Raw genomic sequence first — 26,991 nt, forward strand, 5'->3', positions numbered from 1 at the left:
AATATATTTTGTTCATTCATTAACACTGAACTCATGATCAATAGTATTTTAACTCCTGCCTGAGGAAGCCTGCCTAATAACAAGCCTATTTTCTCCGTAAGGCACACTACAGTCTTCTTTACTTAGGAACACGAGGCAGCATCTCAGCACTATGCTTAGGGGCAATTTTAAACAGTGAAAGCATCAAAAAAAACCCTACAAAATGTGAAAATCATGGCACTGAAGAGATCACAAAAAGGACAGTGTGAGAGATGCAACAGGAAGGTAGAGTATGACTTGCTCAGCATCACTTCAGAGCCGGGACACTAGATGACTCAAACATTTCACTGCTTTGTGCGTGTCCGTGAATGATGCTGAGAGCACTGTCAGTACTGATTTGGGGATCAGAATTAAATTTTAGTGAGTAGGTTTATAGATTCTATTCTATATCTGCAGATATAGAATACATGAATAAAGAGAATCAACTGTGTATCAGTCAGTGCATTAAATATAAAGGGGCCAAATATTCCAATTAAAAGGTACAGACTGTCAGAATGGGGATAAAGAAAAACAAAAACCAAAAGATCAAGACCCAACCATACCCTGCAAGACATGCAAAGAGATACACTTTGAGTCTAAAAACACCGGTCTAAAGTAAAGAGAATGGAAAAAGAGAAACACAACTTTCCACAACTGACACATGCTGAAACTTTAAAAATCTGAATAGCAATACGTCTGTTAAACAAATTAGCTGGTTAGTCTACCCTTCTACAAAAAGAAAACTCAAAGCTCAAGTGGTTTCACTAGTGAATCCTATCAAACAATAAGGAAGAGAATAATTCCCACCTCATTTACATGCTTTGCCTAAAACTATCAGAAAAATCTAAACAAGAAAATTAAAAAAAAAAAAACCTACAAATCATAAACATAGTTTATGCTGCTGCTGCTGCTGCTGCTAAGTCACTTCAGTCATGTCCGATTCTGTGCAACCTCACAGACGGCAGCCCACCAGGCGCCCCTGTCCCTGGGATTCTCCAGGCAAGAACACTGGAGTGGGCTGCCATTTCCTTCTTCAATGCAGGATAGTTCATGAACCCAGATGAAAACATCCTTAGCAAACTATTGGAAAAATCAGCAACTTATAAAAATAATAATATATCATGACCAAATGGAGTTTATCCCAGGAACATAAAGTTACATGAGTATCTGAAAGTCAGTATCGTGTCACAGAATAACTGATGCAACAAAAGCACTTAACAAAAATCAACATCCATACTGAGTTTTTAAAAAAAAAAAAAAAAAAAACCTCAGCACACTAGACACAGAGAAACTTCCTTAATCCTATACACCTACAGCAAATAATACACTTAATAGTAAAATCCTGAGGCCCTTTCCACTTGATTGGCAACAAGGGAAGGGTGCCCGTTCTTACCACTTCTATTGAACAACAGACAGAAGCTCCTAGCCAGTGTAATACGGCAAAGAAAAGAAAGAATGGCTAAAAATTGGAAAAGAAGGTATAAAAACTGTTTCTTTTCACAGAGAACATAATTACTAACAAAGAAATTTCTAGGAAATCTAAATTAGTCCAGCCAGATTAATCTAAGTCAATTTAGCAAGGCTGCAGGATGCAAGGTCATTCTACAAAATCCAAATATATTTCTACAGACTAACAGCAAAATGAAAATGAAATTTTAAAATTTTATCTTAATGTTAAAGAGCAGATTAATTATGAATCATTTTTACAAAAGACATGCATGTCTCATATACTGAAAACTGAAATACACTTATGAGAGAAATTAAATATCTAAGGGCATGGAGACATACACCTTGTTTGTAATTTGGAAAATTCATTACTGTAAAGAGGCTGATTCTGCCCAGAATTCTGTTCATATTCCAAACAGATATTTTTGCAGAAATTGGCCATTTGATTCTAAAACATACAGGAAAATGTGAAGGATGTAAAAGAGCCAAAACAATCTTAAAAAAGAGTAAGTTGAAGGACTTACACTTCAAGACTTATTGTAAAGCCACAGTAATCATCAAAGTGTGGTCTTGGTCTCACGACAGACAAATCCATCAAAACAGAGAGTCCAGGGACAGACTCACACTGACACTGTCACCCGATTTTCCTAGGAGGCACAAAAGCAATTCAAAAGAAAATGGAAATCCTTTTCAACAAACAGTGCTGAAGCAACTGGCTGTTCATATAGAAAAAATGATCAACTTTAACCCCTATCTGACATCACAAACCAAAAATAATTTGAGATGGATCCCAAATCTTTTTTACATTTTTGATGCATTTACTTTGAAGAATAAAATAGTCTTCTGATGTCAAAATTTATAAAGTAAGTTTCATGCTCTGAATTTTACTTTTAATATGCTATTTTTCCAAGTCAGTTTCAAAGTATCAGCTTTTAATGAGACAGTAAACTTCAAAAGTTTTAGTTCAGTACACACAGCAATTCTTTTTTTCTTCTAGTCTTACTGAGGTATAATTAACATACAGCACTGTGTAAATTTAAGGTATACAGCATAATGATTTGACCTACATCATGAAACATTACCACAATAAGCTTAGTGGACATACACCATCTCACATGGATACAATATTAAAGAAAGAGAAAAATACATTTCCTCCCTTGTGATGAGAACCCCTAGGACTTAATCCCTTAACAACTTTCATATATAACATATAGGAGTGCTAACTGTATTTATCATGTTGTACAGGACATCCCTAAGTATCTTTTACGTGAGTGTCTGTACCTTTCAACTACCTTCATCCAATTTCTCTCTCCACCCCATCTCGCCTCCAGTAACAACAAATCTCCTCTCTTTTTCTGAGTCTGTTTGCTGTTGAAGTGTAACTGACCTACAAGACTATGTGATTCCTGTACACAACACAGTGACTCAATATTTCTATGTGTTTCAGAACGATCACCATGAAAAGCATGTTATCATGTCACTATACAAAGACATTATATAATTACTGATCATATTCCCCACGCTGTGTATTTCATACCTATGAATCATTTATTTTGTAACTGAAAGTTTGTACCTCCTAATTTTAACCTAAAGCCAAAACTATGAAACTCCTAGAAATAAACACAGGAGAATATCTTTATACCTTGTGTATAAACAAGATGCAAAAGCATACGACAATTCAAAACAAGGAGGGGCACCAGAATGTCTTAATTAACACTGGGTAGTATCAATACGAGCCGACAGTTTTTAAAATATGTAAGTAAAACCCACAAATGTATGTGTGCGTGTGCATGTGTATCTACAAACATGTCCTCGCTCTGTCCACAGAACAGGAGTAGAAGTCATGACACTGGTGCATGCACCATGCACCCGGACCTAACTTCCCACTAATAGGAGCAAGGCTATTTGATTTGAGGGCTGAGGCACAAAAAATTGGCCCAGAGTAGCTTGTGGCACCAGAAAGCAAAAAATGTTCAAAGAATTATGGAGACATATAAAATAATCTGAGTAGTGAATTATAGGCCACTAAATAATAAAGTGCTGTGTCACTCAGTTGCGTCCGACTCTTTGTGACCTCATGGACTGTAGCCTATCATGATCCTCTCTCCATGAGGATTCTCCAGGTAAGAAAACTGGAGTGGTCTGCCATGCCCTCCTCTAGGGGATCTTCCCAACCCAAGGATCAAACCCACGTCTCCTGCATTGCAGGCAGATTCTTTACCATCTGAGCCACCAGGCAAGCCCCAAATAAGGACAGATCTATGAATAATTCAAATAGATAAATAAACAGGGGTGAAGCTCTTCTTTGCAGCAGAATACCAACTAATAAATACAGAAGTGAAGTCACTCAGTCGTGTCTGACTCTTTGCAACCCCTTGGACTGTAGCCCACCAGGCTCCTCCACCCATGGAATTTTCTAGGCAAGAGTACTGGAGTGGGTTGCCATTTCCTTCTCCAAATAAATACAGAAGGAAGTATGTATTTCTTTACTGGATGCTAAAATCATCACTGGACGCAAAAACATGTGGGTGAATGTTCAAAAAGGAGTAGGATTCCCTGGTGGCTCAGTCGGTAAAGAATCTGCCTGCAATACAGGAGACCCGGCTTCGATCCCTGGGTCAGGAAGACCCGGGTTCGATCCCTGGGTCAGGAAGAAGGGAATGGCTACCCACTCCAGTGTTCTTGCCTGGAGAATTCCATGGACAGAGGAGCCTGGCAGGCTACAGTCCACAGAGTAGCAAAGAGTAGACACCATTGAGGGATTAACACTTTCACTTTTTGATACTTAATAACTTCAAAGGAAAAATCTGTATCTTGGCAGTAGAGAAATCTAGAAAATAGTGACTTAATCAAGTGTCCAATGTCATCATCAATATTGGAACAAACTAGCATTGGGGGCACCAAACGTCTTGTGCTAAGAACAATAAAATCACTTTCCTGTAATTCTGTCTGCAGTGTACACCCTGAATCTAACCAGGAGGAAACTTCAGAGAAACACAAACTGGCAAACATTCTGGAGGGAAAAAGAAAAAATAAAAAAACTGGTCCATAGTCTTCCAAAAGGTCAAATGTCAAGGATGAAAAATTCGGGTTAAGGAACTATTCCAAATCAAAAGAGACTAAAGAAACATGACAATCAAATTCAGTGTCATTCTGGACTGGACACTGAACAGAGAACACAAGAGCAATAAAGGACATTACAGGGACAACCGCTGAAAATGCAGTATGAAGTCTGAATTAGTAACAGTACTGCATTAATTATTAAATTTTTATAAGGTCATATAAGAGATTGTCCCAGGTCTTAAGAAATACACAACTTAGACTCAAATGAATCAGAAAAAATGTATTTATACACATGCATAGAGAGAGAGTGATAAAGCTAATGGGGTAAATTTCTAACAAGTGGTAAATCTTAGTAAAGGATATGTGGTAGTTCTTTGTACTCTTACACTTTTTCTCTAAATCTGAAATCATATCAAAATTAAAAGTCATACATAAAGCAAAAGGCACAACTGTAAAATCGGAAAAGTGTCTGGATAAACACAAAGGACAAATGATCACTTCCCTCAATATATAAACAAATTGTATAAAGGAATCAGAAAAAAGCAGTAACAGCCCCAAAAGATTAATGGGAAAAAACATGTGCAGCCAATTCACAAAAGGAACTAATGTACTTTTAAAGGAAAAACAATAACAAAAAGCCAACTTCACTAATAATTTAAACAGGCAAAGGAAGATAACAATGAGATGTTTTCCATCTGTTAAATCAATTATTTTCTTTTTTAAAACACCCAACATTGGCAAGAATATCCTGAAACGGCCACTCAACGTCCCGCTCGTGGGAATGTTAATTAGAAACTTTGAGCGATGCACTTCAGCAATTTAATCTAAGAATCTGAAGAATATCCAAACCACTTCACCCAGTTCATGACACCATCCCAAGGAGACCATCCGAACTGTGGGTTCAGGTGTACGCCCGAAATTGTTCATCAGAGGGTATTTCCAGTAGCAAAGCTCTTTAAAATAAGCTGTATGTGAAGCGACTGGGAAGTGGTTAAATAAACTAAGACATAATCATAAAAGGCAATACGCAGTCCTTAATAGGTACTAAAAATGGGAAATGGCATGCAATAAGTGTTAAGAGAATAAAGCTTATAAAAACAGGCATTCAAGATGACTCCAATTAGGTAAAAAGCCATCAGTAGTACCCAGGAAAAAGTACTAATTATGAACACTGTCTGTCTGAAAATTAATAAAACAAGGACTGCAAGCACTTGCTCTGGTCTCAAGTTTGTCTGTCTTGCCCACCCCTTACCACCTGCCCCTACCCAAGACAGAGCCACCATTCCTTCCAAGGTGGTACATTCGCTATTTCCTGTTTCTCGCTCCCTCTCAGCATTTCTTGAGGACCATCCCCAGTTGCACTCATTAAACATCTTCTGCTTAATATTTACAAATTCTCCCACCTCATTTCATACACATTAAAAAAAAAAATACACAAAAAAAAAAAAACCTGGCTCTATCCAGCTACTGAAGTCACCTCAAAAATGAAATCTAAATTGAATATGGAAGTTCACCAAGATGCAGCTTCTCTTTCCTTTTCTTCTTTCAAATAAAAACATTAAGGAGAAAAGTGCTTTCTTTCAACACTCCACAGACTCCCAAGGCAGGCTTCAGGAGACATAACGACATCACAAACCTGATAAGTGCTGTGCGCCAGGACCACCCGTGTCATCGTCATCTCAGGCTCGCATCAAAGAACATTTGAGTCTAATCATTAGCTGCCACCAAAAAACACACCCATCTGCATGCTGCAGTGCTCAGCCACTGCCCAGGGCCACACCTGACTCCAGCCCCACCCTATTCCCCACTGAATCCACCTTCCACTTGGCAACTTTCCACCTAATGAGATGAGCAGAGCACAGTCAGGAGGAAGAGGTTGTGAGCAAGGCTGGCAACACGGAGAAACCAGATGGGAGGGGAATGCCCTCAACTGTGGCACAGGGCTGACTGAGAGGCATTCTAAGTCAGTGATCTTCAACTGAGGTGATTTTTGCCACTCGGGGGACTTTTGGCAAAGTCCTAGAGATATTTTTGGTTGCCCTAACTCTCGGGATGTTACTGGCATCCAGTGTGAAGAGGCCAAGAAAGCTGCTAACCATTCTAAAATGCACCGACAGTCCCCACAACAAATCATCCATACCCAAATGCCAACAGGGCTAAGGTTGAGAAACCTGTCATAAAGTGATTTATCCACCAATACAGCACAATCTAAACCCAGCTCAGCAGGAACAGGACACACAGTGGGTGAAGGAGACTTGAGCATTTTATGAAATGTAAACACACACACATGTACACAAAGCCTCCTCAGCCAGATGCTTAGGGCAGAGCGACAGAGTCGTTCCCTTGGACCAAACTTCTACTGCAGGACTTGGGAACAAGAACACTACAATTTAATGAAAGTAATAAGAATACCTCTTCTTCCTCAAGGGCTTGCTCTGCCACATGTCACATATTTCTTCAAAGACTGCCTCACAGCAGACACTGTGAGGAGATAATACTATCAAAATTGCCCAGACTGGTAAACATCTCCAGAGAAGTTGGCAATGCACCCACATAGTTGGTGACAAATTTAGCTGCCTATCTCAAGGACCTAAGAACCCAAACTCACAGTTCCCAGCTTAGCTTAAAAGTGACAAACATTCAAAGATCATTCAAAGAGAAGAAAATAATAGTGCTCCTTTCCCCACACAAACCATCAAAAATTACGTAAGACTTAAGAGAAGCAACAGCTTCAAAACTGAGAACAAAAAGTATTTAGTCTGCACTTCAACAACAAAAACCTGCAGATAAAAAGGAATTTAGTACATAAAATGCCATTATTATAATTCAGTTAAGGTTAGTGACCTCTGTGGCAAAGTACAGTACCTCTTTTCTTGATTACTTTAACAACTTTATCATGTCATGACTTCCACCCATGGGAGGCCAGAAAGCTAGAGAACTCATCCAGCACCATCCCTGGCTGAGACTTCAATAATTTTGACCTGACTCTGATACATCATTTGCCAGTCTGACCTTGACTTTCATCCCTGTAGGGTTACGAAGCATCCAGCACTTAAGGTGGCCCATTTCAATGTTGGACAGGAGTATTAATAAATGTTAGAAGTGTGTCCATTACCTGAGACAAGAGCAGCCCTCCTTCCATCCATAGGCATTAGTTTTGCCCTCAATTAGTATTGCGAGATGGAGAAAGCAATGGCACCCCACTCCAGTACTCTTGCCTGGAAAATCCCATGGATGGAGGAGCCTGGTAGGCTGCAGTCCATGGGGTCGCGAAGAGTCAGACACGACTGAGCGACTTCACTTTCACTTTTCACTTTCATGCATTGGAGAAGGAAATGGCAACCCACTCCAGTGTTCTTGCCTGGAGAATCCCAGGGACAGGGGAGCCTGGTGGGCTGCCGTCTATGGGGTCGCACAGAGTCGGAGACGACTGAAGAGACTTGGCAGCATCAGCAGCAGCATGAACTCAATTATGATTCACTGAGACAAAAAAGAAAAACAGAATAGAAGGAATATTAAAGCTCAACCTGTTCAAACTCAATCCTACTTTTATAAATGAGGAAAATAAGATAGAAAAGGATGAAGCAGGGCTGCTTGCCAAAAGTCCAGCAACTATACAGGAAAGCTTGGAGTAGAACTCAAGTTTCCTAACTCTTAAGTCTAATCTCCACAGAACTGTATCAAGTTGTATTAGATGCTGTTACTAATAGAATGGACATTTTTTTAAAGTTTTATGATAAAATAGAAAAATATTTTCAGTTTTCACAAGTTCAAAACAACTCACATCATCACAATCACCTTATGAACTAGTGTAATTGTGACCATTCACACTTTATGGATGGAAGAAACCCAGCTCCAAGGTCACCAGTAAACACTGAAGCTGGCTCTAGAAGCCAGATTCTTAAACCACATGCAACCTGGGTAAGCACCAGAGCACCCCTAACACTACCACAACCGAATCAACAAACTTGAGACTTCCAGTGATTCTTTAAAATGTTAACGCTTTGATATAATCTAATATAAAAGATACCATTCCTGAAAAAATATTTAAATTATTTTTAACAAACCAAGATAAATTTAAAGATTTACAGTTTATAGCCTCCTAGCATAAAATAAAAGGGCATTTTAACTTTAAAAATTAGGTTACAGTATTACAGTATCATCTTCTACATCAACTACCCTAAAGAAATTCACCAAGAAGCAAACTAATTTTTTGGGGAGTAACACAGAAGGAACTCATTTATCACAGGGAACTTTTTGAGAAACCCTCGGCAAGCAAAGCTTCATGCTCTCAATTATTTCCCAAAGGCTCTTCCACATAAGATGTGTGCCATGAATAATATATAAGCTCTAAGCAAATAATATATTCAATCAGCCTAATTCACACAAATGTAATAAAATATTAAGAAGTAATAAAGGTGTGGACTGAATACTTAGGTTAAGTTCCTTTTCCACCAAGATCCTATTAAAATAATAAAAGGATTTTCTTAAAAAGAAAAAGCTTACACTTCTCAGAAGTTACAGTAAATGTACTTTTCCAATAAGGACAAGTAAAGGCTCTGCATATTTTATATAAAACAAACAGAAGACTTTCAAAGGCAGAAAGAAGGCAGACTAGCTAGGGATCTCAGGATTCAAGGAATGACGTCTTATTAAGTCTCCTGAGTTTTCTTTTTGCCTCATATAATCCAAAGAATTGGAGCCAAAGAATTGGCAAATCCAGAAACATCAAGAAGTGAACAAAAGCTCCAAGAAAACCTTGCTATTTCTAACCAGAAGAGTAGAAAGAGTCAGCCTAGAAAGTAAAAAAAAAGAAAACCACCACCTGACTCCAGACAAACGTGTATTCATGTTTTGCTGTGCTCAACTGCTTCAGTCAAATCCAACTCTTTGTGATCCTATGGACTGTAGCCCACCAGGCTCCTCTGTCCATGGAATCTTCCTGGCCAAAATACTGGAGTGAGTTGGCATGCCGTCTTCCAGGGGATCTTCCTGATTCAGGCATTAAACGTGTGTCTCCTGTGTCTCCTGCATGACAGGTAGATTCTTTATCACTGAGCCACAAAACCACAGGGAAAAAAACCTGTGGTCACATCACTACCCATGCCAGCAAAGACCAAGGGTAGATAAGACATCTTCTCCCACCAAGATAGAACCAAGCATCCCAACATCCTCATCAGGGTGGTGTCAAGAGGAGGTTGGGTAAGTAGCTGGCCCTTTCTTCCTTACCACTGCTGTGTCTTGGTTTAAAAAAAAAGGTGGGGGGGAGCTCAGCAAAGATATAAAGAAGAGCCAAAAGGAAATTTTAGAACTGAAAAATACAATTACCAAAATACAAAAACCAAGAGATGGGTTCAGCAGAATGGTGTAGACAGAAAAAAGCAGTAACCCAGAAGATAGACAAATAGAAACTACCCAATCTGAATGACAAAGAGAAAGATAAACTGCAAAAGAAAAATGAACAGAGCCTCAGGGACCTGTGGGTTTGTAACTCAAGAGTTAACATTCGTGTCATAGGAGAGAACTGAGCTGAAAAGAACTTGAAATAATGGCTGAAAATATCCAAATTTGGTAAAAGATACATTTACAGACTCAAGATTCTGAGCAAACATCTGAGCAAACAGGATAAACTCAAAGAAATCCTCAGTAAGACATGTAAACAGTTAAACTTCTGAACACTAAAGGATAAAAAACCTTGCAAGCAATGAGACAGAAATAACACCTTACCTATAAGGGAAAAATTATTTAAATGGCAGCATATATTTCATCAGAATATAGAGAGGTCAGAAAGACACAACAGTTTTCAAGTACTGAAAAAAAAAGAACTGTCAACAGAGTCCAATATCCAATAAAAATATCCTTCATAAAGGAAGGGGAAATCAAGACATTTGAGATAAAAGTAAACTAAGAGACAGCTTCACCAGCAGATGTACCCCCAAAGGATGAAATGGCTAAAGGAAGTTCTCTGAACAGAAAGAAAAACCCTTAAGGTATCAGCAAACAGAATTCAGTAAATACAGAAAGAATTATAAACCATGACCAAGTGAGGCTTATCCCAAGGATACAAGATTCTTTTTCAATCTTTGAAAATTAATCAGGAGAAGGGATAAATTGGGAGTTTGGGGCTGACATATACACACTACAATACATAGCTGCTGCTGCTGCTAAGTCGCTTCAGTCGTGTCCGACTCTGTGCGACCCCATAGACGGCATAGAATAAGTAACAATAAGGACCTACTAGATATCACACAGAACTGTACTCAACACTCTGTAATGACCTTTATGGGGAAATCTTTCAAAAGACTGGATATATGTTCTATGCTACATAACTGATTCACTTTGCTGCACAAAGTGAATCAGTTATACAGAAAGTAACACAATAGAAAGTATACACAAGCAGAAAGTAACAGAACATTGTAAATTAACTGTGAAAGTGAAAGTGAAGTCGCTCAGTCGTGTCCAACTCTTTGCGACCCGTGGACTGTAGCCCACCAGGCTCCTCCGTCCATGGGATTCTCCAGGCAAGAATACTGGAGTGGGTCGCCATTTCCTTCTCCAGGGGATCTTCCCCACCCAGGGAACGAACCCGGGTCTCCCACTTTAACCTCTGAGCCACCAGGGAAGCCCCTGTATTAACTATACTTCAATTAAATCTTTTTAATTAATCACTGTAATCTACAGTGTTAAGAGGCTAATGAATAAAATCATAGGATGATACCAATGAACAAGGGAAAAGCGTATGACAGAACTCAACATCAGTTCATGATTTTTTTTTAAGTCTCAGAAAATAGGAATAAAAAAGAACATACTTAATTTGAAAAAGAGCATTTAAAAAAAAAAAAAAAAAAACCTACAACTAACATTACACTTAATGATGAGAAAATCACTGCTCTGCCCCTAAGATTGGGGAAAAGGCAACTCTTATTTAATATAGTGCTATAAGTTCTAGCCGGGAGAAGGCAATGGCGACCCACTCCAGTCAGTACTCTTGCCTGGAAAATCCCATGGACGGAGGAGCCTGGTAGGCTGCAGTCCATGGGGTCACTAGGAGTCGGACACGACTGAGCGACTTCACTTTATTTTTTCACTTTCATGCATTGGAGAAGGAAATGGCAACCCACTCCAGTGTTCTTGCCTGGAGAATCCCAGGGACGGTGGGGCCTGGTGGGCTGCCATCTATGGGTTCGCACAGAGTCGGACACGACTGAAGCGACTTAGCAGCAGCAGCAGCATAAGTTCTAGCCAAAGCTTTAGAGCAAGAAAAGAAATAAAAGGCACACAGATTAGAAAGAAACAAATAAAACTGCACCTATCTTCAGATTACACAGAACATTCCAAGGAAACTAAAAAAAAAAAAAGAACCTCCCAGGTTAACAGAATTCAGCAAAGTTGCAGGATACAAGATAAACATACAAAAATTAGCTGTACTTCTAAATACTAGCAATGAAAATGAGGACATGGAAATTAAAAACACAACATCATTTACAATCATGAAAAAATGGCATATTAGGTGTAAATGTAAGAGAGATCTTCTATGCTGAAAACTATAAAAAATGCTTGTGAAAGAAATTAGAGGACTAATAAAAAAGTAATAAATAATTGTGTTCATGGACAAGACTCAACAAAGTAATAATGTCTATTATTCCCTAATGAATACACTAACTCAAGAAGATTCCTGTTAAATTCTTTTAAAGACTTTGTAGACACAGACACAAATATTTTAAAATGTATATGGAAAGACAAAAGGTAAGCCAACCACCTTTGAAAGATAACAGAATGGGAGAAATCAGTCTACTGAATTCAAGACAAGGTCTGTATAGTCAAAGCTATGGTTTTTCCAGCAGTAATGTACAGGTGTAAGAGCCGGAGCATAAAGAAGGCTGAGGGCCAAAGAACTGATGCTTTTGAACTGTGGTGCTGGAGAAGACTCTTGAGAGTCCCTTGGACTGCAAGAAGATCAAACCAGTCAACCTTAAAGGAAATCAACCCTGAATATTCATTGGAAGGACTGATGCTGAAGCTAAAGCTCCAGTACTCTGGCCACCTGATGTAGAGAGCCGACTCACAGGAAAGATTTCCCTTTCCCTCGATGCTGGGAAAGATTGAGGGCAGGAGGAAAAGTGAGTAAGAGAGGATGAGAGGACTGGATAATATCACTGACTCAATGGACATGAGTTTGAGCAAACTCCAAGAGATGGTGCAAGACAGGGAAGCCAGGAATGCTGCAGTCCACAGGGTCACAAAAAGTAGGACACAACTTAGCTACTGAACGACAACACAGAGCGACCCCAACCAAGACTGTGTGGCATTGGCAGAGAGACAGACATACAATTCAGTGGAACAGGATAGATAACACATGAATGCTGCTGCTGCTACTGCTGCTAAGTCGCTTCAGTCGTGTCCAACTCTGTGCAACCCCATAGACGGCAGCCTACCAGGCTCCCCCGTCCCTGGGATTCACCAGGCTAGAACACTGCAGTGCGTTGCCATTTCCTTCTCCAATGCATGAAAGTGAAAAGTGAAAGTGAAGTCGCTCTGTTGTGTCCGACTTAGCAACCCCATGGACTGCAGCCCACCAGGCTCCTCCGTCCATGGGATTTTCCAGGCAAGAGTACTGACTGGAGTGGGGAGCCATTGCCTTCTCCAAACACATGAATAGACCCACACAAATATGCCCAAATGATTTTTGATTAAGCAATTCAATGAAGGAAAAATAACTTTTCAACAAACAGTGCCAGAGCAATAAGGAAAAAAAAGTGAACCTCAAGTGAAGTTTCAACACCTGAACTCAAACAGTTCATTCACTTACATGTGCAACCTGAAACTATAAAGCTTTTAGGGAGAAAAAAGCATTTTAAAAAATCTTTAGGATTTAGGGCTAGACAGTTATTAAACTTGACACCAAAGACATGATTCCCAACTGGAAAAATTTATAAATTGAACTTCAAAGGGTGAAAAGGAAAGCCACAGACTCAGAGAAAATATTCGCAAACCACTGACAAAGCACTAGTATCTAAAATATTGTATATAAAGGACTCTCAAAACTTAACAACAAAAATCCAATTAGTAAATGGGCAAAAGACATGAAGAGACTTCCGCTGAGAGAACACACAAGTGACAGATACACACATCACAATGCGCTCACTCTCACTAGCCACTGCTGCTGTTCCGCCACTCAGTGACGCCCAAGTCTGCGATTAGGGAAAAGCAAGTGAAAATCACAAGGAAGTGTCATTACATACCTACCAGAATTACTAAAACAAGAAACGGTGCCAACACCAAAATGTGGGCAAGGATAAGGAGAAACTGAACCATCCCTTCAGTACTGGCAGGAATGTAAAATGGTACCTTCTCTCTGGAAAACACTTGGGCAACTTCTTAAACAGGTGAACATCCTAGAGCCCAGCCACTGCGCTCCGGGACTTTTACACCAGAGAAATGAAGTAATACGATTACAGGAAAACCTGCACACAAATGTTAGCAACAGCTTTATTCAACTAGATGTTCTTCAGCAGGCGAATGATTCAACAAACCATGGCACATTCATATCAACAGAATACTACTTGGAAATAAAAAAGGAATAAAAAAGAACTATTTGGACATGAAACGACCATGATGAATCTGCAGAGAATGATGCTGAGCGATAAGAGCCTATCTGAAAAGGTCACACGATGCATAATTCCATTCATAGAATATCCCTGAAAAGACAAAATATACAAGTGGGAGAAGAGGTTAGAGGTTGCCAGAGATTAAGAAGGCAGTGGGAGTAGGGAAAGTAGGGGAAGTTACAAAGAATAACATAAAGGATCCTTGTGATGACAGACATATTCTACCTCTGAACTATACAGATATCAGTATCCCAGTCATGATATTGTACTAAAATTTTGCAAGCTGTTAACTTTGGGGAAAACTGGATCTCTTAAACAGGATCTCTCTACATTATTTCTTACAACTGCATATCAACCTACATTTATCTCAAAATGAAAAATTAAAATTTTTAAAAAGGAAAGAAAAAAGACAAATCACAAGGCCACAAATGAGGGGAGAGAGCATTCAAGCAGATGAAAATGATTTCAACTGTTTTTTAAAGACAGAAAATATGGGAACAGTAATTAGCAAGATGGAGAAAGCCATAATAAAAAGTATATAAAATAATAGATACATAATGAGCTAATTTACCTATAACATGCCAAAGAACTTGTGCCTCAGGTTATGAGTAGTAGTAAAATATTGGCTAAAAATAAAGATAAAAAACAACTGATACTTTGGCCACCTCCCCAAAAGAAGCCACTACCAGAAGCGGGGTGCTATCCTAACGAAAACCTGAACAAGCTGCATTTTCTTAGTCACCACTCCATATGCAATGATAAACTTCATATTAGAAAATGAAAAGATGATGATGCACTTTTAGCGACTGAAAAGATAGTTACAAAATCTGTTGATGGCTATAATTCAGAAAACAGATCACACACATGATGACTTTAAAACTGTTTGGGGAACAACTGGAAAATGAAACTTTATTTTCTATTGGCTATTATTTACTATTGGCTGTTGCTAGCAAAAACAAAAAATATGTTTGGCTACTGGTACTCTGAATCGACTAGAAATATCTTTACTGCTGACATGGAGAAAGTTTTAGTGGTCTGTATAGAAGATCAAACTAGCCACATTTTCTTAAGCCAAAGCCTAATCCAGATAATTAATGAGGCTGCTCCACTAAATGAGAGATTTTCAGTGAAGATGAAACAGCATTATACTGGAAGAAGATGCTATCCAAAACTTTCATAGCTAGGAGGAAGTCAGTGCCTGGTTTCAGAACTTCAGAGGACAGACTCATTCTTATTACGGACTGCTGCAGCTGGTTACTTCAAGTAAAAGCCAATGCTCAACTATGAAAATCCCACGGTCTCTAAGAATTATGCTAAGTCTACTCTGCCTGTGCTCTATAAATGGAACAACAAAGCCTGGGTGACATCACATCACTTCACAACATGTTAACTAAAGATTTCAAGCCCACTATTGAGACCCAATGTCCAGGAAAAGAGATCCCTTTCAAAATTACTGCTCCCTGACAACACACTTGGTTACACAAGAGCACCGGGGGAGATATACTGTAATGAGATTACTGTATTGTTGTTTTCACGACCACTAACACATCCATTCTGCAGCTCATAGATTAAGGAGTCATTTTGACTTTTAAATCTCATTATTTAAAAAATACATCTCAGAAGACTACAACAGCCATAGATAATGATTCCTTTGCTACATCTGGGCTAAACTGAAAACCTTCTAGAAAGGATCTCATCATTCTAGACATCACTAAAAAAACATTCATGATTCATGGAAAGAATTAAGGGGCATTTGGAAGTAGATCAACTTTATCAAAATTAAGGAAAGTTTGGAAGTTAACCTGGGTTTCCCAGGTGACCCTAGTGGTGGAGAACCAACCTGCCGATGCAGGAGACACAGAGACAGGGGTTCGAGCCACAAGTCAGGATGATCCCCTGGAGAAGGAAATGGCAACCCACTCCAGTATTCTTGCCTGGGAAATCCCATGGACAGAGAAGCCTGGAAGGCTATAGTCCATGGGGTTCCACAGAGTGAGACATGCCTGAAATGACTTAGCACACACGCATGACAAAACTTTAATGGGAGAGTTACTTTTATGCATGAGCAAAGAAAGTGGTATCTTGAGATGGAATCTACTCCTGGTGAAGACGAAGTTCAGCTGCTGAAATGACAACACAGGATTTACAGTGTTACATACACTTAGTTAATAAATCGGTGGCAAAGGTTTACGAGGACGGACTCCAATTCTGAATGATGCTCTACTGTGGATGAAATGTTCTCACACTGCACTGCATGCTACCGAGAACTGGCCATAGAAGGAAGAGGCGATCAAAGCGGCAAACTTCATTGCTGTCTCATTTTAAGACACTGCCACAGCCGCTCCAACCTTCAGACGTGCCTCCATCATTGTCAGCTGTAGCCATCAACACCAAGGCAAGACCTCCACCAGGAAAAAGACTGTGACTCACTGGGGGCTCAGATGATGGTGAGCACATTTTAGCGACAGGTTATTTTTAAATTAAGGTATGTACATTGTTTTTAGACATAGTATTATGAGTATGCTCTTGCATACTTAACAGATTACAGTATAGCATAAACATAACCTTTATGTGCTTTGGAAAACCAAAAAAAAAAAACATTTGCTTTATCTCAACATTTCCTTTATTGCCTTGGTCTAGAACCGAACGCACAATATGTCCAAGGTACACCTATACTTTGAACTGAGAATGAAACAGTTTGGGGACCAGAATGGACAACTAAAGAAAAGTCAGTGCTACTTACCCACTACACTGTCGCCTGTTCCTGGGCAAATCGGAAGACTGCATTCGCCAGTCTCACTTAAAGTCACGTTGGAGTCAGCGTGACTGGTCTCTGACAAATACAATACGGGAAGAGTGACACTGGCCACCTCCAGGCCTGGCCTTTAAAACACTCGCTGAGCGCCTCCAGCTCTCTCCCACTGCCATCTTCAAAGTCAGGCGGCATGGCTACAGGGGGAGGACTTACGTCCAATTTGCCTCGGACTTCGCATGACAAAAAATGCTTTGTTGCTATTGTCGCTGTTGCCATAGCACAGGCCAGCACCTTCAAAAATGTTGCTGCAAATAAGTCATCTTGTTCTGATGCAGGTCCAGGATGTGGCCTGGGATCCTACATCTTAAACAAGCACTGAGAAGATACCAGTGTGGACGGTCTATGGAATATTCTGTGAGGAGCAAGAGCCTTCAACTACCAAGACGCATACACAAAGGGAGAACAGATGATTCTCTGGAGAAACTGAATGACCCAGAGCAAAGGCCTCCCACAGGGACTGAGCAGTAAGACTAGAGAATTCAGACTCACATTAAAGCAAGATGATGAAAGGCTTTACGAGGAAAAACATCCAGAAGAGTACAGAGACTGACAGGAAAGGGGATATTGTAGATGATGTGATACAGCATCTGTTAAAAGTAATAATTTTTCTACGAGAAGGTATATGAAAAATGCGATGTATGTAAAAAAGTGAGGTAATAACTTTACTTTGCCCACAAAGGTCCATCTAGTCAAAGCTATGGTTTTTCCCCTACGTATGGATGTGAGAGTTGAACCATAAAGAAAGCTGAGTGCTGAAGAACAGATGCTTTTGAACTGTGGTCTTGGAGAAGACTCCTGAGAGTTCCTAGGACTGCAAGGAGATCCAACCAGTCCATCCTAAAGGAAATCAGTCCTGAATATTCACTGGAAGGACTGATGCTGAAGCTGAAGCTCCAATACTTTGGCCACCTGATGTGAAGAACTGACTCACTGGAAAAGACCCTGATGCTGGGAAAGATTGAAGGCAGGAGGAGAAGGGGACGACAGAGGATGAGATGGGTGGATGGCATCACCAACTCGACTGACATGAGTTTGAGCAAGCTCTGGGAGTTGGTGATGGACAGAGAAGCCAGGCATGCTGCAGTCCATGGGGGTCTCAAAGAGTCGGACACGACTGAGCAACTGAACTGAAGAAAGGAAATGTAGTCACAGACTACAATTTGGCTCTACAGTTAAAAAAAAATTGTCAGTGACTAAATACTAATTGGAGAAGGCAATGGCAACCCACTCCAGTACTCTTGCCTAGAAAATCCCATGGGCGGAGGAACCTGGTAGGCTGCAGTCCATGGGATCACGAAGAGTCAGACACAACTGAGCGACTTCACTTTCATTTTTCACTTTCATGCATTGGAGAAGGAAATGGTAACCCACTCCAGTGTTCTTGTCTGGAGAATCCCAGGGACGGGGGAGCCTGGTGGGCCGCCGTCTATGGGGTCGCACAGAGTCAGACACGACTGAAGCGACTTAGCAGCAGCAGCAGCAAATACTAATTACTGATTTCAATAAAAATAGGACTATAACCATAACTGAAATGGAGAAAATAAGTGAGGAGAGTTCAAGACGCCCACATTCTCAAAACAGGACAGCAATGCATAACATTTAAAGTTGATAATCATTAACAGTGAGATAAGCATTAAGTTATGGAATATGGAGGTAACCACCGTAACAAACAAGAAAACTAAAGGTGACTGTTTCGTTACAAGCATTTATGCTTACTCTTTTTACACAATATCCAAGTATTACTGTGATAAAAATTTAAACATTAATTTTAAAATACAGAAAAATAAAGAGACTGCCAATAGATAGTATGGGCAAAAAAATGGGGAAAAGATCAACATTATCTGGGGAAATGCAGAGGAAATAAAAACTGAGACAACCACCACTACTCAATTTCAATCCCCGTCACCAGACAACTCCACTTTTAGCTTTCTATACTACAAGAACACTCCCATAAATGTTCAAAGACATTTACACAAGAATGGTCAGTGCAATACTGTTAAAAGAGAAAAATCAGAGCATGCTAAATACCCACTAATAGTATGGGAAGAGTTGAATTAACTACGAATAAATGTACCCCACCTGGGGGCTTCTGAGGTGGCGCCAGTGGGAAAAAACCCACCTGCCGATGCAGGAGACATAAGAGAAGAGGGCTCCATCCCTGGGTCTGGAAGATCCCCTGGAGAAGGGCATGGCACCTCACTCCAGTATTCTTGCCTGGAGAATCCCAGGCACAGAGGAGCCTGGAGGGCTACAGTCCACGGGTCACATAGTGTCGGACACAACTGAAGCGACTCAGCATGTACTCACCCACCCAACTTGATTTCAGCCTTCTAAGACAAAAAGCAGACAACCCAGGCAAGCCAAGCTCACTTCTGACCTACAGAACTATGAGATTAAAACATGTCTTGGTTTAAGCCTCTAAAGTTTGTGGTAATTCATTAGAGTTCAATAAAAAACAAATACTTTTAGAAAAGCTGAAGAAATGCATTACCCTACAACACAGCAGCTATGGTTAGAAGTAATTATATGTTCAGAGGAAGTCTTGTCCATGCGCACCAGAAGACACACACAAAATGCTCACATCACCGCTGCTCACGCCCCGAAAGAATTCAACAACGTGTTCATTCATCAACAGTATAAAGGTAAAACGGTGAACTATTCATATAACATAACGCAATACAACAGTGAAACATCAATGTCCCACAACCACACGTGAAAATACAGACGAACGTGGGGTCATATTATGCAGGATAAGAAAGCGAGTGGCAGACGTGTGCACGCGGTGTGATTCCAGTCAGTAGCTCCACAGTGCACGGGTACAAACAACACAGCTTAGAGAGGCGCGCGCGGTAAAGAGACGAGAAACACGGATCTTGAGCGCAGCCGTCATGTCTGCGGGGAGGTAAGAGGACGGGGGGAAGGGGAGACCGAGGCACACTGAAGGTAACGTGAGGTTTTGGTCTTAACTGGTACTAACTACAGAGCAATAGTGTTTAAATTCTAAAACATAGTTTAGATTTATTACAACGTTTATTCAGTATTTAGAGGACAAAATCATCCAGGAATAAAATATCCACAAGACAAAAAAAAAAAAATCCTTCCTTTTCTTTTGTCAAGATAAGTTCATTGAAAAAATAATTCAAATAATATATACAAGTCCAATCATTCTTTTAATCACCTAAAATTCCACCAGCAGACACAGCTGGTAACAATCTGGACGTGCTTCGGGACATTTCATGTCCATGTGCTTACACATTAAAGGATTTTAAATAAAATCATTACATACACACAAATATATTTGCTTATTCTATAAATGCTGTTTAGACCCCTGCTTTTTAAAAATCAAGTGTATTAAATTACTTTACATGAAATGAACCCATATTAAGTGTTGGAAAAGCTCTGACCAAAGTGTATGTAGTGTAACAACTACCCAATCAAAATTCAGACAGAACATTTTCATTACCACAAAAAGTTCTTTCCTGTGCCTCTGCAGTCAATTCCCTCACCTCTGATTGCAAGCAATCATTAATCTGCTTCATTATAGATTCGTTTTACTGGCTTAGGATCAACGTGAATGGAATTATACAGTATGCATTCTTTTGTGTGGGGCTTTTGTTCAGCATAAAATTTATACTATCAATAGTTCCCTTTATACTGCTACGTAGTACTTTATTTGTATATTCATTAATAGACATTTGGCGTATTTCCAGTTTTGATCTCTAAACACTGAGGTGTAAGTCAATTGTGATATTAAGTTTTTATTTTATAATCGGGGATAGAATTGCTGGACCACAGAGTATATGTACCTAACAGAAAACTGCCACACTTACTCAAAGTTTCTGTATCATCACACACTCCTACTAGCAATTTATGCAAGTTTTAGTTGCTCGGCATCCTGACCAACACTTGCTATTGTCAGTCTTACAAATGTTAACCACTCCTGTAGGCAAACAGCTGTTCATTTTTATTTGCATTTCCATAAATGACTAGATACGTTGAGAATTTTTAAAGTGCCTATCAAAAAATTTAAATGTCTTCTTTCGTGAAGGGTCTGTCCAAATCTTTTACCAATGTTGTGATTTGGGCACTGTGTGCCTTATTATTGATTATTGTTGTTGATTAGCCACTAAGTCATGTCCAGCTCTTTTGCAACCCCATGGACTGTAATCTGCCAGGATCTTGTGTCTATAGGATTTTCCAGGCAACAATCCTGGAGTGGGTTGCCACTTGCTTCTCCACGGGAATCTTTTCAAACGGATCAAACCCATGTCTCCTGCATTGGCAGGTGGATTCTTTACCACTAAACCACCAGGGAAGTCCATTGTTGATTATGGAGGTCCTTTCCATAGACTGGATGAAGGCTCTTTGTCAGATATATGAATCGCAAATATCTGTTCCCCACTGAAGCACATGTTTCCCTTGTCTTAAAACAGTACATGTGTACACGTTCAGTTGCTCAATAGCGTCCGACTCTTTTCGACCCCGTGGACTGTAGCCCGCAAGGCTCCTCTGTGCATGGGATTCTCCAGGCAAGAATACTGGAGTGGGTTGCCGTTTCCTCCTCCAGGGGATCTTCCCAACCCAGGGACTGATCCTCGCCTCCTGCATCTCCCGCATTGGCAGGCAGATGCTTTATCACTGTGCCACCTGGGAAGCCCTAAAACAGTACAGAAAGTTTAAATTTTAAAGTACAGAAGCTTTTAACTTTTATTAAGCCTAATTTAACATTTAAAAAAATTATAGTTAGCACTTTATTTTGTATCATGTATATGACTGAATGTTTACTCCTCAGACGGGGAACAAAATACGGATGTCTGCTTACCACTTCTATCATCATATTGGACTTGAGATTCTAGCCAGGTTTAGCCACTCAGGCAAAAAAGAAAAAAAGAGAAAGGCAGGAGGGAAGGCAAGAAGCAATAAGCAGAAATAAATGAGTGAAGCTGTCATTATTCAATGATTACGTACATAGACAATCCTGAAAAACGGCCCTAAAGACTACCAGAAATAATCAGTGAAGTTAGAAATGCTGTGTGACACAGAGGGAATATACAAAACCATTGCATTTTTACATATTAGCAATGAAAAAGTGGACAATTACTTTTTAAATCCATTTATAATGACATCAAAAACCATAAAATATTAAAGATATAAATTTTACAAAATATGTATAGGACCTGCATACACTAAAAAACTAAAAACAACATGTTGCAAAATATTAAAGAATTAAATAAATGACAGATTGGGAAATTCACTATTAAGATAGCAATTTTCTACAAATTGATCCAGAAATTCAAGGCAATTGCAATTGAAATTCCAATAAGTTTTTGAAACAAGCCGATTTTAAAATATTTATGAAAATACATAAAACCTAAAATACCTGAAACAGTTTTGAAAATAATGAACAAAGTTGGAGGATTTATAGACCAATTTCAAGCCATACATAAAGCCACAGTAAGGCAGACAGTATAGTACTGACATAAAGAAAGGAAGAAAGAAAGTGAAGTTGCTCAGTCGTGTCCAACTCTTTGCTACCCCATGGACTGCAGCCTACCAGGCTCCTCCGTCCATGGGATTCTCCAGGCGACAATACTGGAGTAGGGTGCCATTTCCTTCTCCAGGGGATCTTCCTGACCCAGGGATGGAACCCAGGTCTCCCACGCTGCAGGCAGACAACCTCTGAGCCACCAGGACATAAATCAAGAGGAGACAGAGCCTAGAAACAAACCACACACACGCATCGCAGCTAATTTCCGACAGGAATGAAATTCAGTAGGCAAGGAACGGAGAAATTCAATAGGGAAAGGATGGTCTTTTCAACAAATAATACGAAAACAACTGTGTATCCATAGAGGAAAATAACGAACCCAAACCCGTACCTCACACCACACACCTCCATCAGCCCTCCCAAAATAGGTCACAAATTTAAATATATGAATATATGACCTAAAACCATAAAACTTTCATAAAGAAAACATATGAGAAAACGTCTATGGTCTACATTTTTCATACAACAATATCTCAGGTATCTTTTAATGTTAATAAATATAAATCTTGCATTTTTTAAAAAGTAAGAAAAATATAGAGAAAATCCTTAAAATTTTTTGAAACGTCATTTAAAATAAAATTTCAAAACTCACTGTGAGTTCCTCATTCATATGGTTTCATGAGTGACGTATTTCATAAACATTTTCCCAAAGAGCTACACTGACATCTGAAGGTCTTTGTAATGCAGAGATGCTCACCGAAGCAGTACCATGCTAATAAACTTAACGCAGATGGCAAGTATCACAGTGAATCAAAAACTACATGTAAACAAAATTATCAACTATTTTCAACCCAACAAAGTGTATGCTTTGTAGAACTGAAAAGATGGATTCCCTTGCCCTTTCCAGCATCCTTCCACAATTCTGTAAGCCTGTCTTCCTGACGCCACCTTAACCTCCATGACTCAGATTAAATACCACCTCCTCCAGGAAGTTCTGCCATTCAGTCTAACCTGTTGGGTACTGATCCTCCTCTCAGTTTCCACATTTGTGTCACTTCAAGGTCCTCATCACATTATCCCTGGATTGCACATGATTAACTCCTCTATCAGATTAAGCACCTGAAGAACTAGAACACTGATCACCTCAGCCTGGCTCAAAGGCGGCACTCTTGCTTTTGCTGCTATTGGCTGTTAAATGAAAACACGAATTAGAAACTTCAGGAATTTCAGAGTGAGTTGAGCAGAGAAACTAGATCAGGCCTAGTCGGGGCTTTTTTTGTGTTTTTTTTTTTTTCATCCTCAAAATAAAGAGTTAAAAATTATACTCCTTGAAAAAGAATTTCAACATTGAAAATCTTCAAAATAAAACAAACACAAAACTGATAAACAGTTAAAACTAAATGTCTACAGTGCCTATGCTGGTCACTTCCTTACTCACAGGCTGCCAAAGCAAAAGGCCTAAGGACTTCGTGAAGGATTATTTACTGTTGGAGCAGTCCACTGCTTTGGAAAAATGTCTTCAAGTGAGTCAGATAACTGGAGAATAAGTGGGATTGTAAAGTACTTTTTCTAGGAAAAAAACAGTATATATCATTTCATGATCCAATTTTGTTGCTTTTAGAAATTCTGGCAACTTTTTTTTTTCTTTCAGTTATTTAAATCGTTTACCACCAAGAAGGTAAACCTAAATAGTATGTGATTATGGCAGAAAGGAAATTGCTACATGGCAGGTGGGGGTGGAAACCAATTAGAAACAGTGCAATTCTTCAAGAACCAGACACTGCTACTGATAACAAACAAGGGGTCTTGACTGCTTGAATCAATTCACCCCTGTCTATGCATCTATAAAATCTTCCTGGAACTAATTTAAAGAAGACAAAAATGCTGGACCTAAGGTTGCCAGATTTAGCAAATAAAAATACAGTAGACCCAAGTTAAGTTTTACATAAACAATGAATTTTTAGTAAAGCAAGTCCTATGCAATACTTATACTAAAAACTTACCCATTGTTTACTGAAATTCAAATTTAACTGGGTGTTCTGTATTTTATCTGGCAACCCTAAGGGAAGCCAAAATCAGTCCAATTTCCTCACTTAGTAGCAGAAACTATGACCCCAAGAAGGGAAGTGACTTGCCTACTTAAGCCAACGATCAAGGAAGTGAGTCTGCTTTGAAAAGAGAAAACACAAATATACGAGGGTCACCTTGGGTTCCACTTATGGTGCACCAGAACTCCAATTTTCATTCACCTCACTGAAGCACCAAGGAGACAAGCTCTCAATTATGGTTTTCCACTTTTAATAACTGTTAATTTTAATACACTTACCAATTTGAGTCTTCAAAACAAATTAGGAGGTGTTTCCTGGTGGCTCAGTGGTAAAGAATCCGCCTGCCAATGCAGGAGACACGGGTTTGATCCCTGGTCCGGGAAGATCCCACATACCACACAGAGCAACTAAGCCAGAGTGCCGCAACTATTGAGCCTCTGCGCTAAAGCTCTGGGGCTGCAACTACCGAGCCCACGCGCTCCAACTCCTGAAGCCCTACTGAAGCCCTTGCGCCCTAGAACCTGGGCGCCACTAGAGAAGGCACTGCAATGCGAAGCTCCCTACTGCAACTAGAGCATAGCGCCCCCTCACTGCAACAAGAGGAAGTCCACCTGCAGCAACGAAGACCCGGCACAGTCAAAAGTAAATAAACAAAAAATTAAAAAAAAAAAAAAAGAATGGACAAACAACAACACAACAACAAAATAATAGGAAACTATTTCTCTTAGCTTAAAAAAAAAAATCCTCCTGGCAATCTTTGTGCCTACACACCACCTCCTCAGATTCTGTTTATGTTCACTCACTACATGAAACAGGATCTTCTTTTCTCCCAAACACAATTCTCTCACAATCCACAATTCTCTTGCCCCAGGGTTCCAAATTTGGAATGTGTTCACATTAGTCCATGGCTCTAACAATTTTAGTTCCTATACTCTCCCAACTTTCCTGTTTTTCAGAGGAAATATCCTAGTGCCTTCAGTTGGTCTCAAATAAAAGGCTCGCGAAGTCCTCCATTCCCACTCTGTGCCCAAGCAGCTAAACCAGCAAAAAGGCATGAGGTCTCACTATCAACACACTTCCTTTCCCGGGACGGGGATGCAACAAAAGATGGAAAGAGAAAGGTCTTTCTAGGAAATTTGGGGCCTTCCTCCACTATATATGCGGAACATACTACGTGACATAGAGTTGGACAAAATCAAAGGAAGAAACAGAAAATTTCATATACTCATTACAGTCATCTTCCGGATCCCATCAAAGTAACAAATACATAAAACAGTCGCTCTGTAACAGCACTTCTCAACCTGGGATCTCTAGGGGCCTCATGGGGTAGTGGGAACCGGGGAAGGGGGAGGAAGACAGTAGGCAGATAAAGATTTTGCTTTTTACGTATCAGGGTCCCAAACAAGATTTTAAGAAAGAAGGTTCCGTTGTATTCCTAAAAGCCTGGGGTGGGGGTGGGGGTGGGGAAGTAACATACAACCACTATGACTTTCTCTAAGTTTTCTATTAAAAACTGCACCCTAGTGAACAACAATCCAAATCGTGTCGGATGAAAAACTGAAAGTCAAACAGAAATTCAGACATTAAAGGACGAACTATCTACCTATCCTTTCTCTCTGGCAGCTGCCAAGGTATGCAGGTCTCTCTCGAGATCACACACGTCAGAAACGGAAGGTCCTCACAGGATCATCTAGTCCAGACTTGCATTTTACAGATGTGGGAACTCAGGCCGAGAGGAGGGCTGACTTGCCCAAGGTCTCACAGCCCGTCGCGGGCAGGGCTTCAGTTGGGACTCCACGTTGGCAGCCCTGGGCCCTCAGCTTCCCGATGGCTCCTGAGGCCCCCAGCTTGGCCGGATCCAAGGGCGCCAGAGAGCCTGGGCGGAAGAGCCCACATCCCGGGGTCGCTGCCTGCTTTCGACCGGCTCCGCGCCGGGCCCGGCCCAGGGTGCTACGGACCGCCGACCTGGACGGCCGCCCCCGACCCGCCCACCTGTCGCGGACCGCCGGGCGGCAGCCACACCCCCTGCCAGGGCCAGGAGTTCGGCCGGCCTCGACGGCGCCTGGCACCGGCTGCTGCGCGCGGCGCGGGGTACGCCGGCCGGAAGGCCGCAGGAGTTACCTCAAGTGGGCGCTGAGCTCGCGGCAGGGCCGCCCCCGCCGGCCTGGAGCATGCCGGAGACGCGGACGCAGCAGACGCTGCAGCTCGGCCACCGCAGCGCCTGTTTACACCCCTCCGCGGGAGGACGCCGACCGGCCCGTCACGTGACGCACACGTCACGTGCTCGCCCGGGGTGGGGCGGAGGCGTTGCCCGGCGACGACGGCGCTCTAGGGGCGGGCGGCTGCGGCGACGGCAGGGTCCCTCAGCGCTCCCCCATCACCTGCGTTTGTCCAGTCGACGAACGACGCGTCCTGACCGACCCGGCGAGGAAAAGCAACGTCTCCCACCACCCGGCTTCCTCGTTTAGTGACCTCCAGGGCTGAGTGCTTGTATTATTCGTGTCT

General features: G+C 40.7%; 1 protein-coding gene across 40 annotated transcripts in view; it reads right to left on the minus strand.

Moving 5' to 3' along the window:
* Nucleotides 1-26,733, minus strand: part of MARCHF8 (membrane associated ring-CH-type finger 8) — a 109,062-nt gene extending 82,329 nt beyond the window's left edge. For 12 of the 40 annotated variants that reach the window (XR_015156647.1, XR_015156645.1, XM_086381443.1 and 9 more), the window contains exons 1-2: nucleotides 26,608-26,733; nucleotides 7,643-8,007 (exon numbers count right to left, since the gene is read on the minus strand). Coding sequence is in view for 3 of the 40 variants with exons in the window: in XM_086381443.1 (XP_086237569.1) it covers nucleotides 7,643-7,669 (27 nt within the window). In the remaining 37 variants the exon portion in view is untranslated. Of the gene's footprint in view, nucleotides 1-1,988; nucleotides 2,114-6,163; nucleotides 6,239-7,642; nucleotides 8,008-26,089; nucleotides 26,541-26,607 lie in introns of those variants that run through there. The other 28 variants (XR_015156648.1, XR_015156646.1, XM_086381420.1 and 25 more) reach the window with 13 other exon arrangements.
* Nucleotides 26,734-26,991: the final 258 nt, after the last annotated feature.

This window comes from Bos grunniens, chromosome 28, assembly GCF_055505025.1.
Source record: "Bos grunniens cultivar Pamir isolate PY7600 chromosome 28, Bosgru_T2T1.0, whole genome shotgun sequence".
In the NCBI taxonomy this organism is placed as follows: Eukaryota; Metazoa; Chordata; class Mammalia; order Artiodactyla; family Bovidae; genus Bos; species Bos grunniens.